Here is a 17,071-nt window from a genome sequence, read left to right as displayed (position 1 = left end):
TCTAGTAATAGTTTTCCTTTGTTATTTATTCCAAGGTGTGTCTTTAACTTGTAAATGTATTGTGTGGAGGTGAGCTAGTGGTGTGGCTGATAGAATAGAATGAAAAGGGAGGAGGGGAGGAAGAGGGGAGGAGTGAAGGGCTGTTCAAGAAACCAGATGAGGAAGAGGAAGATGTTCAGGGGAATTACTGTCTCTGTTCCAAATGGTTCCCTATTCCCTACGTAGTGCACTACGGTGCTTCTGACCAGGTCTAAAGTAGTGTTCTACGTAGGGAATAGGGTGCAGATTGATTACAATATCATGCTTTAGTGTTTGGCACAACAATATATTAGATCTCCACCCCCCCACTTCCTGTCTGTCATCCCCCAGTTCTGTTAAGACTTCCTCTCATTGAACTGGGCCTCATTCTAAATGGTCACTTTGGATTGATAGTCCATACTGGTCTTTACTATGGTTCTACATACAGTACCTGTATTGATAGTCCATACTGGTCTTTACTATGGTTCTACATACAGTACCTGTATTGATAGTCCATACTGGTCTTTACTATGGTTCTACATACAGTACCTGTATTGATAGTCCATACTGGTCTTTACTATGGTTCTATATACAGTATCTGTATTGATAGTCCATACTGGTCTTTACTATGGTTCTACATACAGTACCTGTATTGATAGTCCATACTGGTCTTTACTATGGTTCTACATACAGTATCTGTATTGATAGTCCATACTGGTCTTTACTATGGTTCTATATACAGTACCTGTATTGATAGTCCATACTGGTCTTTACTCTGGTTCTACATACAGTACCTGTATTGATAGTCCATACTGGTCTTTACTATGGTTCTATATACAGTACCTGTATTGATAGTCCATACTGGTCTTTACTATGGTTCTACATACAGTACCTGTATTGATAGTCCATACTGGTCTTTACTATGGTTCTACATACAGTATCTGTATTGATAGTCCATACTGGTCTTTACTATGGTTCTACATACAGTATCTGTATTGATAGTCCATACTGGTCTTTACTATGGTTCTACATACAGTATCTGTATTGATAGTCCATACTGGTCTTTACTATGGTTCTACATACAGTATCTGTATTGATAGTCCATACTGGTCTTTACTATGGTTCTACATACAGTATCTGTATTGATAGTCCATACTGGTCTTTACTATGGTTCTACATACAGTATCTGTATTGATAGTCCATACTGGTCTTTACTATGGTTCTACATACAGTATCTGTATTGATAGTCCATACTGGTCTTTACTATGGTTCTACATACAGTATCTGTATTGATAGTCCATACTGGTCTTTACTATGGTTCTACATACAGTATCTGTATTGATAGTCCATACTGGTCTTTACTATGGTTCTACATACAGTATCTGTATTGATAGTCCATACTGGTCTTTACTATGGTTCTACATACAGTATCTGTATTGATAGTCCATACTGGTCTTTACTATGGTTCTACATACAGTATCTGTATTGATAGTCCATACTGGTCTTTACTATGGTTCTACATACAGTACCTGTATTGATAGTCCATACTGGTCTTTACTATGGTTCTACATACAGTATCTGTATTGATAGTCCATACTGGTCTTTACTATGGTTCTACATACAGTATCTGTATTGATAGTCCATACTGGTCTTTACTATGGTTCTACATACAGTATCTGTATTGATAGTCCATACTGGTCTTTACTATGGTTCTACATACAGTACCTGTATTGATAGTCCATACTGGTCTTTACTATGGTTCTACATACAGTATCTGTATTGATAGTCCATACTGGTCTTTACTATGGTTCTACATACAGTACCTGTATTGATAGTCCATACTGGTCTTTACTATGGTTCTACATACAGTATCTGTATTGATAGTCCATACTGGTCTTTACTATGGTTCTACATACAGTATCTGTATTGATAGTCCATACTGGTCTTTACTATGGTTCTACATACAGTACCTGTATTGATAGTCCATACTGGTCTTTACTATGGTTCTACATACAGTACCTGTATTGATAGTCCATACTGGTCTTTACTATGGTTCTACATACAGTATCTGTATTGATAGTCCATACTGGTCTTTACTATGGTTCTACATACAGTACCTGTATTGATAGTCCATACTGGTCTTTACTATGGTTCTACATACAGTACCTGTATTGATAGTCCATACTGGTCTTTACTATGGTTCTACATACAGTACCTGTATTGATAGTCCATACTGGTCTTTACTATGGTTCTACATACAGTACCTGTATTGATAGTCCATACTGGTCTTTACTATGGTTCTACATACAGTACCTGTATTGATAGTCCATACTGGTCTTTACTATGGTTCTACATAGTCATTATATTATAATGTATTATATTGTAAGAGTCTCCACTCAGTATGGTGTTAATGATGACTGTGTTGTGTACATTGATTGAATGGTTAGGACTCTCTCTCTGTATTCACAGTTTATATCCCAAGAGACCAGGAGACCTAAAGGAAGCATTCAACACTGCATCCCTTCATCCAGTCATAGTAAACTGTCTGTCTGCCTGTCTGTCTGTCTGTCTGTCTGTCTGTCTGTCTGTCTGTCTGTCGACACAGCCAACTTCTCTGCTGTGGTTGTTGTTGCTGCTATCAGTGTTAAGGTCAAGGTACAAAGTGATTGACCTCCCTCTGAGCCATATACAGAGTTCAACCCCTCTAAACATGTCATCTTTTATATCCTATATTGTATATAGCTCTGATGTCACTGTCCTTAAACAACTTGTCGTGTCTTTGGCTATGCCGGATTAAGTGATATGACATGCTATTCTATAAAATGATTTCTCCGTAATTAATATCACCTGATTGAGCTAATCATGTAAATAACTAGAGAGTCGGGCACCACAAAATAATATTTATAGAGCTGTTATCTTCCAAATAAACTCTTAAAGACCTAGTAATATTTGACATCAATAGCAGTCAATATCAATCGTCATCTTAATTCAGTCTCATCTGAAAGTTGTAAATTCTTGGTTATCTGCACAAACCCTGGCTAACAATTTGAATCAGCAAATACAAAATTGGGTTTAATTATTTATTTACTAAATACCTAATTAATCACACATACACACAATGAATCATACCTTGATTACATATTAGGTCATAAAGGAAAACGTCCCTAGTGGGCGGAACAGATATGAGAGCTGGTTACACAAAGAACGGGGGGGCTGGGTTTGAGTGAAAGAGCGGGAAGACTGAGGGACACAGGGAGAAGCTGTGCTATCGTAAATACAGCATCTGATCCATTCTAAATTCCCGCCCATTTGGATAAGAAAAATGCAATAAATATTTACTCTGAGCTGCGCTTCGGTAGGTTGGTGGTAGATGGAAGGCCGTGTTGCCCAACTGAGTCCTGTGTCCTTTGAAGAATGTCTCTGCTGGTAAATTGAATACGTTGTAGTAACGTCGTTGTGTGGTAGACGGGATACTCTGTCTGTTCCTTCCTAACCTGCGTTTGCTGCTACTGTTGCTAACTCAACGGCTAGGAGGTATCACTTCTGTAGTGAATAAGAGTTCAAAGTTCATACCATTTGCAACCAAAGCTCACGCTTATGTTGGCTTCGTTCTGTAGTTATTATCTGAACCATTCTGACATAGGACCGTCGTCCTCACATCTTTGGAACAGGAGGTTATATAGTCATCAAGGGCTTATATAGGAAGGGAGAGGAGGGCGTGTTTGAAAAGTTTTATAGCCCATCCACAGGGGTGGGCCACTGATTGAGCAGCCCTATTCTTATGAAAACCCAAATCTCACATTTTAGAAGCTAGAATAACATTTCATCCCAACACGAATAATTTAATATTCAAACATTTAAATTGAACATTAATTCCATGTGAATCCGATAACTCTGATGTGTAGACTTTCCACTGTAGAGTTTGTCATCTTCTCATTGATGAGAATGTCTCAGATGACAACCGAACTGACATCATATTCATTAAGTACCACCGCATATGTTCAATTGTTCGGATTACCAGAATATAGTTAATTTCCCTCCACCTTCTGATGTTCCCAGAATCTCTATGTTAACCAAGGGGTTTGCAAATGTAACATCATTAGGGTAGAGAGAGGAAAAAGGGGGGAAGAGGTATTTATGACTGTCATAAACCTACCCCCCCTTGTGGGAAGGAGTGAATGGATCCTGTGAGATCCAGTCGTGTTTCTTCCTGCTCTGTAAGGACCTGTGTCTCTGAGTGCTTCATGTGATGGTATACAGTCTGGGTCTGGAGGCTGTAAGGACCTGTGTCTCTGGGTGCTTCATGTGATGGTATACAGTCTGGGCCTGGAGGCTGTAAGGACCTGTGTCTCTGGGTGCTTCATGTGATGGTCTACAGTCTGGGTCTGGAGGCTGTAAGGACCTGTGTCTCTGAGTGCTTCATGTGATGGTGTACAGTCTGGGCCTGGAGGCTGTAAGGACCTGTGTCTCTGGGTGCTTCATGTGATGGTCTATAGTCTGGGTCTGGAGGCTGTAAGGACCTGTGTCTCTGGGTGCTTCATGTGATGGTCTACATTCTGGGTCTGGAGGCTGAAAGGACCTGTGTCTCTGGGTGCTTCATGTGATGGTCTACAGTCTGGGTCTGGAGGCTGTAAGGACCTGTGTCTCTGGGTGCTTCATGTGATGGTCTACAGTCTGGGTCTGGAGGCTGAGGTCTTACTGAGTGCAACACAGATACATAGGGAGTGAATACAGCTCTCTCTCTCTCTCTCTCTCTCTCTCTCTCTCGCAGGGGGTTCTCTATGTACAATCACACCTGGGTGAAGGAGCTCTCAGTCCTAGGAATGTAAAACTGAAGTTGGTCATTTCCATGGTAACAGAGTGACATTGAGAATCAGATTTTTAACTTGAAAATGTCTGTCAAACAAAACACAATCATTGCAAAGTTAAACAAAGTTTACAACTCTATGCAGAAGGACAACTTTTAACAATATACAAAAACACATGAACAAAAACACATTGACTTGAAGAACAGTGCAGATACAAACTTCAGTAAGAGAATGACAAACCCTCATTGTGTTTGACATTTTAAAGTGTAAATCTGAGTCTGTGTCACTCTGTTCCTGTGGAAAGTTCAGGATGAACTTCAGCTTATTTCCTTCAACGATATGAAATGTTAAATAGTTTTGGAGCTTCTTCATCAAAGCAACACAGTGTCAATGTTACACCTGGTAAAATAAGGGTCAAATAAAAATAAATAAATTGGCTCTGATACCACGTCATGCCTCAGCCGGCTCATCATGCTCCCTGAGCTCAGCCGGCTCATCATGCTCCCTGAGCTCAGCCGGCTCATCATGCTCCCTGTCCTCAGCCGGCTCATCATGCTCCCTGGCCTCAGCCGGAACATCATGCTCCCTGTCCTCAGCCGGCTCATCATGCTCCCTGGCCTCAGCTGGCTCATCATGCTCCCTGAGCTCAGCCGGCTCATCATGCTCCCTGGCCTCAGCCGGCTCATCATGCTCCCTGGCCTCAGCCGGCTCATCATGCTCCCTGAGCTCAGCCGGCTCATCATGCTCCCTGGCCTCAGCCGGCTCATCATGCTCCCTGAGCTCAGACGGCTCATCATGCTCCCTGGCCTCAGCCGGCTCATCATGCTCCCTGGCCTCAGCCGGCTCATCATGCTCCCTTGCCTCAGCTGGCTCATCATGCTCCCTGGCCTCAGCCGGCTCATCATGCTCCCTTGCCTCAGCTGGCTCATCATGCTCCCTGAGCTCAGCCGGCTCATCATGCTCCCTGGCCTCAGCCGGCTCATCATGCTCCCTGAGCTCAGCCGGCTCATCATGCTCCCTGGCCTCAGCCGGCTCATCATGCTCCCTGGCCTCAGCCGGCTCATCATGCTCCCTTGCCTCAGCTGGCTCATCATGCTCCCTGGCCTCAGCCGGCTAATCATACTCGCTGGCCTCAGCCGCCTCATCATGCTCCCTGGCCTCAGCTGGCTCATCATGCTCCCTGGTCTTAGCCGGCTCATCATGCTCCCTGGCCTCAGCCGGCTCAACATGCTACCTGGCCTCAGCCGGCTCATCATGCTCCCTGAGCTCAGCCGGCTCATCATGCTCCCTGGCCTCAGCCGGCTCATCATGCTCCCTGGCCTCAGCCGGCTCATCATGCTCCCTTGCCTCAGCTGGCTCATCATGCTCCCTGGCCTCAGCCGACTAATCATGCTCGCTGGCCTCAGCCGGCTCATCATGCTCCCTGGCCTCAGTCGGCTTATCATGCTCCCTGGCCTCAGCCGCCTCATCATGCTCCCTGGCCTCAGCTGGCTCATCATGCTCCCTGGTCTTAGCCGGCTCATCATGCTCCCTGGCCTCAGCCGGCTCAACATGCTCCCTGGCCTCAGCTGGCTCATCATGCTCCCTGGCCTCAGCCGGCTAATCATGCTCGCTGGCCTCAGCCGGCTCATCATGCTCCCTGGCCTCAGTCGGCTTATCATGCTCCCTGGCCTCAGCCGGCTCATCATGCTCCCTGGCCTCAGCTGGCTCATCATGCTCCCTGGTCTTAGCCGGCTCATCATGCTCCCTGGCCTCAGCCGGCTCAACATGCTCCCTGGCCTCAGCCGGCTCATCATGCTCCCTGGCCTCAGCCGGCTCATCATGCTCCCTGGTCTTAGCCGGCTCATCATGCTCCCTGGTCTTAGCCGGCTCATCATGCTCCCTGGCCTCAGCCGGCTCATCATGCTGCCTGGCCTCAGCCGGCTCATCATGCTCCCTGGCCTCAGCCGGCTCATCATGCTCCCTGGCCTCAGCCGGCTCATCATGCTGCCTGGCCTCAGCCGGCTCATCATGCTCCCTGGCCTCAGCCGGCTCATCATGCTCCCTGGCCTCAGCCGGCTCATCATGCTCCCTGGCCTCAGCTGGCTCGACAGGATGCCGCACCTCGGCTGGCTCGTTCGGCTCCCATGCCTCGGCCAGCCCGTCAAGCTCACCCAGGTGGGTGTCCCTAGAAAGGGGGTGGGTAACTGTCACGTCTGCTCTCACTCCCCCTCCCTGCCCATCGTTTACGGACACCTGTCACCATCGTTTACTCACACCTGTCACCATCATCATCATTACTGTCACACCCTGACCATAGTTTGCTTTGTATGTTTCTATGTTTTGTTTGGTCAGGGTGTGATCTGAGTGGGCATTCTATGTTGTGTGTCTAGTTTGTCTGTTTCTGTGTTGGCCTGAAATGGTTCTCAATCAGAGGCAGGTGTTAGTCATTGTCTCTGATTGGGAACCATATTTAGGTAGCCTGATTGGTGTTTGGTTTTGTGGGTGATTGTTCCTGTCTTTGTGTTTGTTCCACCAGATAGGGCTGTTTTTGGTTTTTCCACATTTCTTGGTTATGTTAGTCTATTCATGTATAGTTTCTTTATTAAAGAACCATGAATAATAACCACGCTGCGTTTTGGTCCGCCTCTCCTTCGACACAAGAAAGTCATAACATCTGCGCAAGCTGGTTACACTTCTTTGCATAGTGAACACTTCATTTCAATAACACATTTCTACTTCCTCAATCAGCCTCTGAGGAGGTTTTACTTCTCTACCTGACCGTCTCATTACAACAGGCTGCCCTGGTGGGTCTGACACAGGAGTGTCTGGGCTTCTCTACCTGACCGTCTCATTACAACAGGCTGCCCTGGTAGGTCTGACACAGGAGTGTCTGGGCTTCTCTACCTGACCGTCTCATTACAACAGGCTGCCCTGGTGGGTCTGACACAGGAGTGTCTGGGCTTCTCTACCTGACCGTCTCATTACAACAGGCTGCCCTGGTGGGTCTGACACAGGAGTGTCTGTGCTTCTCTATCTGACCGGCTCATTACAACAGGCTGCCCTGGTGGGTCTGATACAGGAGTGTCTGGGCTTCTCTACCTGACCCTCTCATTACAACAGGCTGCCTTGATGGGTCTGATACAGGAGTGTCTGGTCTTCTCTACCTGACTGTATATTAACTATATACCACACCTCCTCAGTCCTTATCTGTGGTAATGTATATTAACTATATACCACACCTCCTCAGTCCTTATCTGTGGTACTGTATATTAACTATATACCACACCTCCTCAGTCCTTATCTGTGGTACTGTATATTAACTATATACCACACCTCCTCAGTCCTTATCTGTGGTACTGTATATTAACTATATACCACACCTCCTCAGTCCTTATCTGTGGTACTGTATATTAACTATATACCACACCTCCTCAGTCCTTATCTGTGGTACTGTATATTAACTATATACCACACCTCCTCAGTCCTTATCTGTGGTACTGTATATTAACTATATACCACACCTCCTCAGTCCTTATCTGTGGTACTGTATATTAACTATATACCACACCTCCTCAGTCCTTATCTGTGGTACTGTATAGTAACTATATACCACACTTCCTCAGTCCTTATCTGTGGTACTGTATATTAACTATATACCACACCTCCTCAGTCCTTATTGATTAATTACAACACATAGGTGTATTATAAGGCATTATAAAGGTCATTAAAATAATGATACATACGTACTTCATAGAAACTGTTACCCTTCATATATTCTAACAACTCACATTTTAAGATTCATTATGTCATTTGTTCCATGTTAAGGGCTCTAACCTCTAACCTCTAAAACTATTTTTCTCCCTCTTGCTGTTGCATGCAGTTCCTCACTCTCTTCCTCCATTCCTCTAACCCCTCCCTCCTTCTAACCCCAGCCCTCTGGCAGAACCAGGAAGTCCCTCCCCTTCCCACAAACTCTCTTCTGAGGAAACGAAACTGATCTGAGTCTCTGTGTCGTCTGTCTGTGTGAGAGTGAACAACCGTCCAAATGGCTCAACAGGGAGTTCTGCTGGACCAGGACCAGTTCTGTTGTTCTGTCTGTCTGGATCTACTGAAGGAGCCGGTCACTACTATCTGTGGACACAGTTACTGTAGAATCTGTATTGAGGGCTGCTGGGATCAGGATGATCTGAAAGGGGTCTATAGCTGTCCTCAGTGCAGAGAGACCTTCACTCCAAGGCCTAATCTGAGGAAAAATAACATGTTGGCTGAGCTGGTGGAGAAACTGAGGAAGACAGGACTCCAGTCTGCTCCCCCTCCTGCTCTGTGCTATGCTGGACCTGGAGATGTGGCATGTGATTTCTGCACTGGGACCATAAAGCAGAAAGCCCTCATGTCCTGTCTGGCGTGTCTGGCCTCTTACTGTGAGACTCACCTCCAACCTCACTATGAATTTCCTGCTTTGAAGAAGCACAAGCTGGTCAAAGCCACCGCACAACTACAGGAGAAGATCTGCTCTCATCATGACAAACTGCTGGAGGTTTACTGTCGTACCGATCAGCAGTGTATCTGTCTGCTGTGTACAATGGATGAACATAAAGGCCATGATACAGTGTCAGCTGCAGCAGAGAGGACTGAGAAACAGGTAAGACCAGAACAACTTGTTGGTGACTGTCTGATAAACAAGGAATTAAAGATACAGTAGGAACTAAATCTGTTTGAATATGAGATCATTATAATATATACAATATGAAATGGATCCACAGCAGAACAAATATGAACACAAACCTTGAGTATATAGATATGTTAACCCAGATTCTCCAAATGTATCACCATTTTCGAAAGTCAAACACTATTATCATTCTGAATGGCATTTCATGAGTCCAATGTTCAGTCTCAACCCCTTGATACATGTAGGCCTACCATAAAAACTATAATCATTCACATTGCAACATAATATAATATTGTAAAGGGACTTCCTCAGGATTGTAGACCTTCCTCTCTATGGGTCCTATGTCACATTACTATACTATTGATCTACTGGACTAATAAAGCTTGATAGCTCATTGAAGAGTGATTCTCCACAGAGGCAGCTGGGGATGAGTCAGCAGAAGGTCCAGCAGAGATTCCAGGAGAGAGAGAAGGAGCTGAAGGAGCTCCAACAGGCTGTGGAGTCTTTCAAGGTGAGTATTGTTGACCAAAGGAGACACACCATTTCACTTCTCTCCTCCAATCAGAGAGAGAGAGCGAGAGAGAGGGGCACCTATCCAATCCCACTGACCCCACTGTTGGGAACAGGCTGTCTGGACCCCTTTCAGAGAATAGACTGGTTCATGTAACTGACTGGGCTGCCTCATCACATAACCATGAGTAACCATGACTGACTCATGTCCCCTATACATTAATATGGAACTGTGTCTCTCTCAATTGAATTACTTTCATAGGGCTTAATTGTCATGGAAATATATGTTTACATTGCCAAAGCAAGTTTAATAGACAATAAACAAAAGTGAAATAAACAATTAGAAATGAACAGTAAACATTACACTTGGAAGTGATTTGGGGGATGGGGGAGGGTCTATTAGAAGTTACTAGGACTCTTTTATTTTCTCAGAAGTACTGAGTTAGGTAGGAGGATTTAGAGTGGTGTAAACCGTGATTGAACACACTCCAGAACAGTAGGTGGCGCCATGCACCTCTTAAAGGATAGGGTGCAACATTTCTACTTTTTGATAAAAAGCGTGCACAATTTCAACTTCCTGCTACTCATGCCAGGAATATAGTATATGCATATGATTAGTACGTGTGGATAGAAAACACTCTGAAGTTTCTAAAACTGTTTCAATCATGTCTGTGACTATAACAGAACTTATGTAGCAGGCAAAACCCCAAGGAAAAACTGTTCCGAAAAAAAAAATCCCTGAATTGTCTTTGTCAAGGGAAATTAGATAGCGCCCAGTTTACAGTTCCTACAACTTCCACCGGATGTCACCAGTCTTTGGAATTGAGTTGAAGTTAATCATTGGTGAAATGAAGAAGAGGCAGAGGTTACACTGTGGATTATGTAAGAGAGAAAATCGTGCATGTATTGTTGACTTGCTGTTATTGAATACAGATCGACCCTTCAACAATTTGATCGATTATTAACGTTTAAAAATACCTAAAGTTGGATTACAAAAGTAGTTTGAAATATTTTGGCAAAGTTTATAGGCAACTTTTGAAATGTTTTGTAGTGACGTTGCGTTTTGGAAAGCTGTTTTTTTATGGATCAAAACGGGCTTTATAAATGGACATTTTGGGTATACATGGACGGAATTAATCGGAAAAAAAGGACCAGTTGTGATGTTTATGGGACATATTGGAGTGCCAACAAAGAAGCTCGTCAAAGGTAATGCATGTTTTATATTTTATTTCAGCGTTTTGTGTAGCGCCGGCTACGCTAATTCTTTTGTTTACATCTCGTTCAGGTGGTTCAGGGGGGGGTGCATGCTATCAGATAATAGCTTCTCATGCTTTCGCCAAAAAGCATTTTTAAAATCGGACATGTTGGCTGGATTCACGAGTATAGCTTTAATTGAGTACCCTGCATGTGTGATTTAATGAAAGTTTGAGTTTTATCGCGTATTATTTGAATTTGGCGCTATGCATTTCCCCAGGCTATTGGCCACACGAGACGCCTCCATATCCCTACAATAAGATTTGAGGACCTCCATTATATCATAGAAGAAGAAGTTGGTCTGTGAGGGTTTTGTTGTTCCTGAGGAGGGCTACTATTATTTTCTCTTTTGGTTTTCAAGTATTTTCAGAATGTATTAAAGCCAAAGCTAAAGCTTCCCTAAACAATTCAATATATCAGTCAATATATTTTCTCTGTGATTTATTTTCTCTCCGTCAACCGTTCCATCGCATCTTAACCGTCTTACCGGGCGGGCACTAGGACCCGGGGGAGGCTGCTGCTGCAGAGGCTGCTGCACCGCTCGTGACTGTCAGTCCTCCTTGTAGCTCATTGGTTAAGCTGTGGCTCGAGACTATTAACAGTTAACGGACAGGAAACGGCTCTGACAGGACACATTCATGTCGAGGCAGTGATGTGAATGTGTGGTAAGTTAGAATAGAGAGAGAGAGTTTTCACTACTATAGACTTTGGTCATTATCAAAGCTTTGTTAACCAATAGGTTTTTATGTGAGGCTGCCTGTAAGTTACAGTGTAACAGACGTTACTAACGGTGTCTTTTAAATTCGACATAAGTTATGTGGCGATGATATCTAGTTAACGTTGTATTTAATGTAGTGTAATGACCTGACTAGATCATAAAGGAACAATTGTCCAGACAGAGGATTGAGTTACGAATTGACGGTTTATTAGCAACTTTACACAGGCTACTGTTTGGCCTTAGCTCACGCCAAATAAATGAAAGATACCCCACAAGCCAATCGGGACCTTCTCTTGTGAAGCCCAGACGTAAGAGAGAGAACAAAGGCTGAACCTTAACTTCCAATGCCCCGCCCCCTCCACGCCACTCCGCCAACCACCAGGATGCCCGGCATCAGAACATCCCAGGCATTCCTGTGATTGGCAGATAGCAGGTTGATTGGCATGTCGGACCCTGCGAACACTGGGAACTGGTAAGTACAACACAACCACCTACTAGCCGAACACATAACACACAGCTGTCTGTGCGGGTCGCTACAGTAGTTTTACTATCTGTGCCAGGCTATAAATGACACAGATAATATCTAGTTAACGTTGTATTTAATGTAGTTTTACTATCTGTGCCAGGCTATAAATGACACAGATAATATCAAGTTAACCCCGGGGGGGTCTGTGTGGCCGGAGAGAGAGGGATGTTCCATGATAATGAGACAGGTACAGAAAACCTCTTGGTCCAAGATGATGATATGATATATATATATATATATATATATATCCTAAGAGGACTGGCCACCCCACAGCCTGGTTCCTCTCTAGGTTTCTTCCTAGGTTTTGGCCTTTCTAGGGAGTTTTTCCTAGCCACCGTGCTTCTACACCTGCATTGCTTGCTGTCTGGGGTTTTAGGCTGGGTTTCTGTACAGCACTTTGAGATATCAGCTGATGTACGAAGGGCTATATAAATACATTTGATTTGATTTGACCAAGAGGTGTTCTGTACCTGTCTGTCCAGGAGGGAGGAGAGTAGAGCAGGACCAAGAGGTGTTCTGTACCTGTCTGTCCAGGAGGGAGGAGAGTAGAGCAGGACCAAGAGGTGTTCTGTACCTGTCTTTCCAGGAGGGAGGAGAGTAGAGCAGGACCAAGAGGTGTTCTGTACCTGTCTGTCCAGGAGGGAGGAGAGTAGAGCAGGACCAAGAGGTGTTCTGTACCTGTCTGTCCAGGAGGGAGGACAAGTCCTGGTGGACCTGGAGAGCAGGGTGGCGGAGGTCTGACTCAATGAGGTGCAGAGAGGCTACTGAACCTACTGTCTCTCTCTCTGTCTCTCTCTCTGTCTCTCTGTCTCTCTCTCTCTCTCTCTCTCTCTCTCCAGCGCTCTGCACAGTCAGCAGTGGAGGACAGTGATCAGATCTTTACTGAGCTGATCCGCTCCATTGAGAGAAGGAGCTCTGAGGTGAAGGAGCTGATCAGAGCCCAAGAGAAGGCTCAAGTGAGTCAAGCTGAAGGACTCCTGGAGCAACTGAAGCAGGAGATAGCTGAGCTGAGGAAGAGAAGCACTGAGCTGGAGCAGCTCTCACACACAGAGGATCACATCCATTTCCTCCAGGTAACTAAACTGTCTTGTTACATGTGATATGAAATTAACTTCACGTGAAACTATTCATCTCAATCATTATGTTGTCCTGTCTCTCTGTCCCTGTCTCTCTCTCTGTCCGTCCCTCTCTCTCTGTCCGTCTCTCTCTCTCTCTGTCCGTCTCTCTCTCTCTCTCTCTGTCTGTCCGTCCCTCTCTCTCTGTCCGTCCCTCTCTCTCTCTCTCTCTGTCCGTCCCTCTCTCTCTCTCTCTGTCCGTCCCTCTCTCTCTGTCCGTCCCTCTGTCTCTGTCCGTCCCTCTCTCTCTCTCTCTCTCTCTCTCTCCAGAGGTATCAGTCTCTCTCTCTCTCCAGAGTTATCAGTCTCTCTGTCTCTCTCTCTCCAGAGGTATCAGTCCCTCTCTCTCTCTCTCCAGAGTTATCAGTCTCTCTCTCTCTCTCCAGAGGTATCAGTCCCTCTCTCTCTCTCTCCAGAGTTATCAGTCTCTCTCTCTCTCTCTCTGTCTGTCCGTCCCTCTCTCTCTGTCCGTCCCTCTCTCTCTGTCCGTCCCTCTCTCTCTGTCCGTCCCTCTCTCTCTCTCCAGAGGTATCAGTCCCTCTCTCTCTCTCTCCAGAGGTATCAGTCTCTCTCTCTCTCTCTCTGTCTGTCCGTCCCTCTCTCTCTGTCCGTCCCTCTCTCTCTCTCTCTCTGTCCGTCCCTCTCTCTCTCTCTCTGTCCGTCCCTCTCTCTCTGTCCGTCCCTCTGTCTCTGTCCGTCCCTCTCTCTCTCTCTCTCTCTCTCTCTCTCCAGAGGTATCAGTCTCTCTCTCTCTCCAGAGTTATCAGTCTCTCTGTCTCTCTCTCTCCAGAGGTATCAGTCTCTCTCTCTCTCTCTCTCCAGAGGTATCAGTCCCTCTCTCTCTCTCTCCAGAGTTATCAGTCTCTCTCTCTCTCTCCAGAGGTATCAGTCTCTCTCCAGTATCAGTGTATCTTCAAACTTACCCAGCATCGTTGTCCGTCCTCTTCAGTACTTTGGAGATGTGAGTAAGACTGTGTCTGAACTGAGAGAGAAACTAGAAGACTTCCTTAAAGGAGAATGGACCAAGATCTCCACTACAGGTGTGTTGAAAACAATAAGAACATCAACTTTAGACCATTGAAAGTTCCCTACTAGTCATATACATGTGGAATATGGTCTGATGATAACATTCCCTCTCTCTGTCAATGTGTTTGTGTGTCTGTAGTGAATATAGTAGATGTTGTACTGCCTCCAGAGCCCAAGACCAGAGAACAGTTGTTACAATGTGAGTCTCTTTATTGTGAAGTAACTAACAGTCTCTTTTTACTGACACTCCTAACAATCCCTCTAGAAATATATAGCAATAGTAGATCTAATCAAAGACTGGGTATCTATCTGACTCCTCATATTTCTCTGATTTGATCTCTGCTGTGCTCTAATCAAAGACAGGGTAGATACAGTATCTGACTTAACTTATTGTTCTGACTCCCCTCATTGGTCTCTGCTCTTCTCCCAGATTCCTGTCAGCTCACACTGGACCCAAACACAGCATACACACACCTCTCTCTGTCTGAAGGGAACAGAAAGGTGACCTTTACACGCCAAGTCCAACCATATCCTGTCCATCCAGACAGATTCACCAACTGGTACCAGGTTCTGTGTAGAGAGGGTCTGTCTGGATGCTGTTACTGGGAGGTGGAGTGGACTGGTGATGTTGTTACAGCAGTCTCATATAAAGACATCAGCAGAACAGAGAGAGGTAATGATGGTGGATTTGGACTCAATAACAAGTCCTGGAGATTAGAGTGCTCTAGTGATGGTTATTGTTTCAGACACAATAATGTTGAGACTAAAGTATCAGGCCCTCAGTCCTCCAGAGTAGGAGTGTACCTGGATCACAAGGCAGGTACTCTGTCCTTCTACAGTGTCTCTGACACAATGACCCTCCTCCACAGAGTCCAGACCACATTCACTCAGCCCCTCTATCTTGGGTTTTGGCTCGATGATTATAATGATACTGCTGAGCTGGTTAAACTGTAGTAGGGTCCACATAGATACTAGTCATGCTGGTGTAGTCTATAGCTGAGCTGGTTAAACTGTAGTAGGGTCCACATAGATACTAGTCATGCTGGTGTAGTCTATAGCTGAGCTGGTTAAACTGTAGTAGGGTCCACATAGATACTAGTCATGCTGGTGTAGTCTATAGCTGAGCTGGTTAAACTGTAGTAGGGTCCACATAGATACTAGTCATGCTGGTGTAGTCTATAGCTGAGCTGGTTAAACTGTAGTAGGGTCCACATAGATACTAGTCATGCTGGTGTAGTCTATAGCTGAGCTGGTTAAACTGTAGTAGGGTCCACATAGATACTAGTCATGCTGGTGTAGTCTATAGCTGAGCTGGTTAAACTGTAGTAGGGTCCACATAGATACTAGTCATGCTGGTGTAGTCTATAGCTGAGCTGGTTAAACTGTAGTAGGGTCCACATAGATACTAGTCATGCTGGTGTAGTCTATAGCTGAGCTGGTTAAACTGTAGTAGGGTCCACATAGATACTAGTCATGTTGGTGTAGTCTATAGCTGAGCTGGTTAAACTGTAGTAGGGTCAACATAGATACTAGTCATGCTGGTGTAGTCTATAGCTGAGCTGGTTAAACTGTAGTAGGGTCCACATAGACACTAGCATTGCTGGTGTAGTCTATAGCTGAGCTGGTTAAACTGTAGTAGGGTCCACATAGATACTAGTCATGCTGGTGTAGTCTGTAGCTGAGCTGGTTAAACTGTAAACTGATTTGTTATTAATTAAAATTCAATACAATGTTTTAATCTTGTACATTTCCATGAATCATGATGTCTGGTGTTGATGTATATTGGTTGTCATTCAGAACCATTGATATGTTTTCTCAGTTGGTTCTCTGTCTCTATGTAATTCTCCTCAGTATCATTGATCAGCTTGTTGGCTCGGTCCTAATTGATGTGTTCTCTGTCACCTGGAGCTGCATGGAAAATGGTCCAGGAACTAAAGGACAATATAGGAACTAGTCAGCCACTACAAGCTGGTATCACTTACTTTCTACTAAACTATATGGTCTGGTTTCCCAGACACAGATGAATCCTAGAGGGGAGGAGTGAAGGGCTGTTCAAGAAACCAGATGAGGAAGAGGAAGATGTTCAGGGGAATTACTGTCTCTGTTCCAAATGGTTCCCTATTCCCTACGTAGTGCACTACGGTGCTTCTGACCAGGTCTAAAGTAGTGTTCTACGTAGGGAATAGGGTGCAGATTTATTACAATATCATGCTTTAGTGTTTGGCACAACAATATAGTAGATCTCCACCCGCCCACTTCCTGTCTGTCATCCCCCAGTTCTGTTAAGACTTCCTCTCATTGAACTGGGCCTCATTCTAAATGGTAACTTTGTATTGATAGTCCATACTGGGCTTTACTATGGTTCTACATACAGTATCTGTATTGATAGTCCATACTGGTCTTTACTATGGTTCTACATACAGTACCTGTATTGATAGTCCATAC

General features: G+C 44.8%; 1 protein-coding gene across 2 annotated transcripts; it reads left to right on the top strand.

The window, feature by feature from the left end:
- The first annotated feature begins 8,853 nt into the window (after positions 1-8,853).
- Positions 8,854-16,364, top strand: LOC149983660 (E3 ubiquitin-protein ligase TRIM16-like). 2 transcript variants are annotated; one of them, XM_090230880.1, is made up of 6 exons: positions 8,854-9,450; positions 9,893-9,988; positions 13,325-13,558; positions 14,481-14,640; positions 14,766-14,825; positions 15,057-16,364. In XM_090230880.1, exons 1-6 carry the CDS (start codon positions 8,854-8,856, stop codon positions 15,578-15,580), a joined length of 1,671 nt encoding a protein of 556 aa, XP_090087006.1. In that variant the 3' UTR covers positions 15,581-16,364. The 2 variants fall into 2 exon arrangements, with proteins under 2 accessions (XP_090087006.1, XP_090087005.1); XM_090230879.1 differs by lacking the exons at positions 8,854-9,450; positions 14,766-14,825 and having other exon boundaries at positions 9,890-9,988.
- The last annotated feature ends 707 nt before the right edge of the window (positions 16,365-17,071 follow it).

This window comes from Oncorhynchus mykiss, chromosome 4 (assembly GCF_057628025.1).
Source record: "Oncorhynchus mykiss isolate SJ-2025 chromosome 4, ASM5762802v1, whole genome shotgun sequence".
Classification (NCBI taxonomy): Eukaryota; Metazoa; Chordata; class Actinopteri; order Salmoniformes; family Salmonidae; genus Oncorhynchus; species Oncorhynchus mykiss.
The sequence above is the reverse complement of the archived record's forward strand: the minus strand, read 5'-3'. Positions and strand labels throughout refer to the sequence as shown.

Bases quoted from the DNA above. Each gene is read 5' to 3' on its own strand.
- LOC149983660 (XM_090230880.1), top strand. From the start codon at position 8,854: ATGGCTCAACAGGGAGTTCTGCTGGACCAGGACCAGTTCTGTTGTTCT. The intron at 13,559-14,480 runs GTAACTAAACTG...CTCTCTCTCCAG, and splicing joins ATCACATCCATTTCCTCCAG to AGGTATCAGTCTCTCTCCAG. The intron at 14,826-15,056 runs GTGAGTCTCTTT...CTCTTCTCCCAG, and splicing joins CAGAGAACAGTTGTTACAAT to ATTCCTGTCAGCTCACACTG.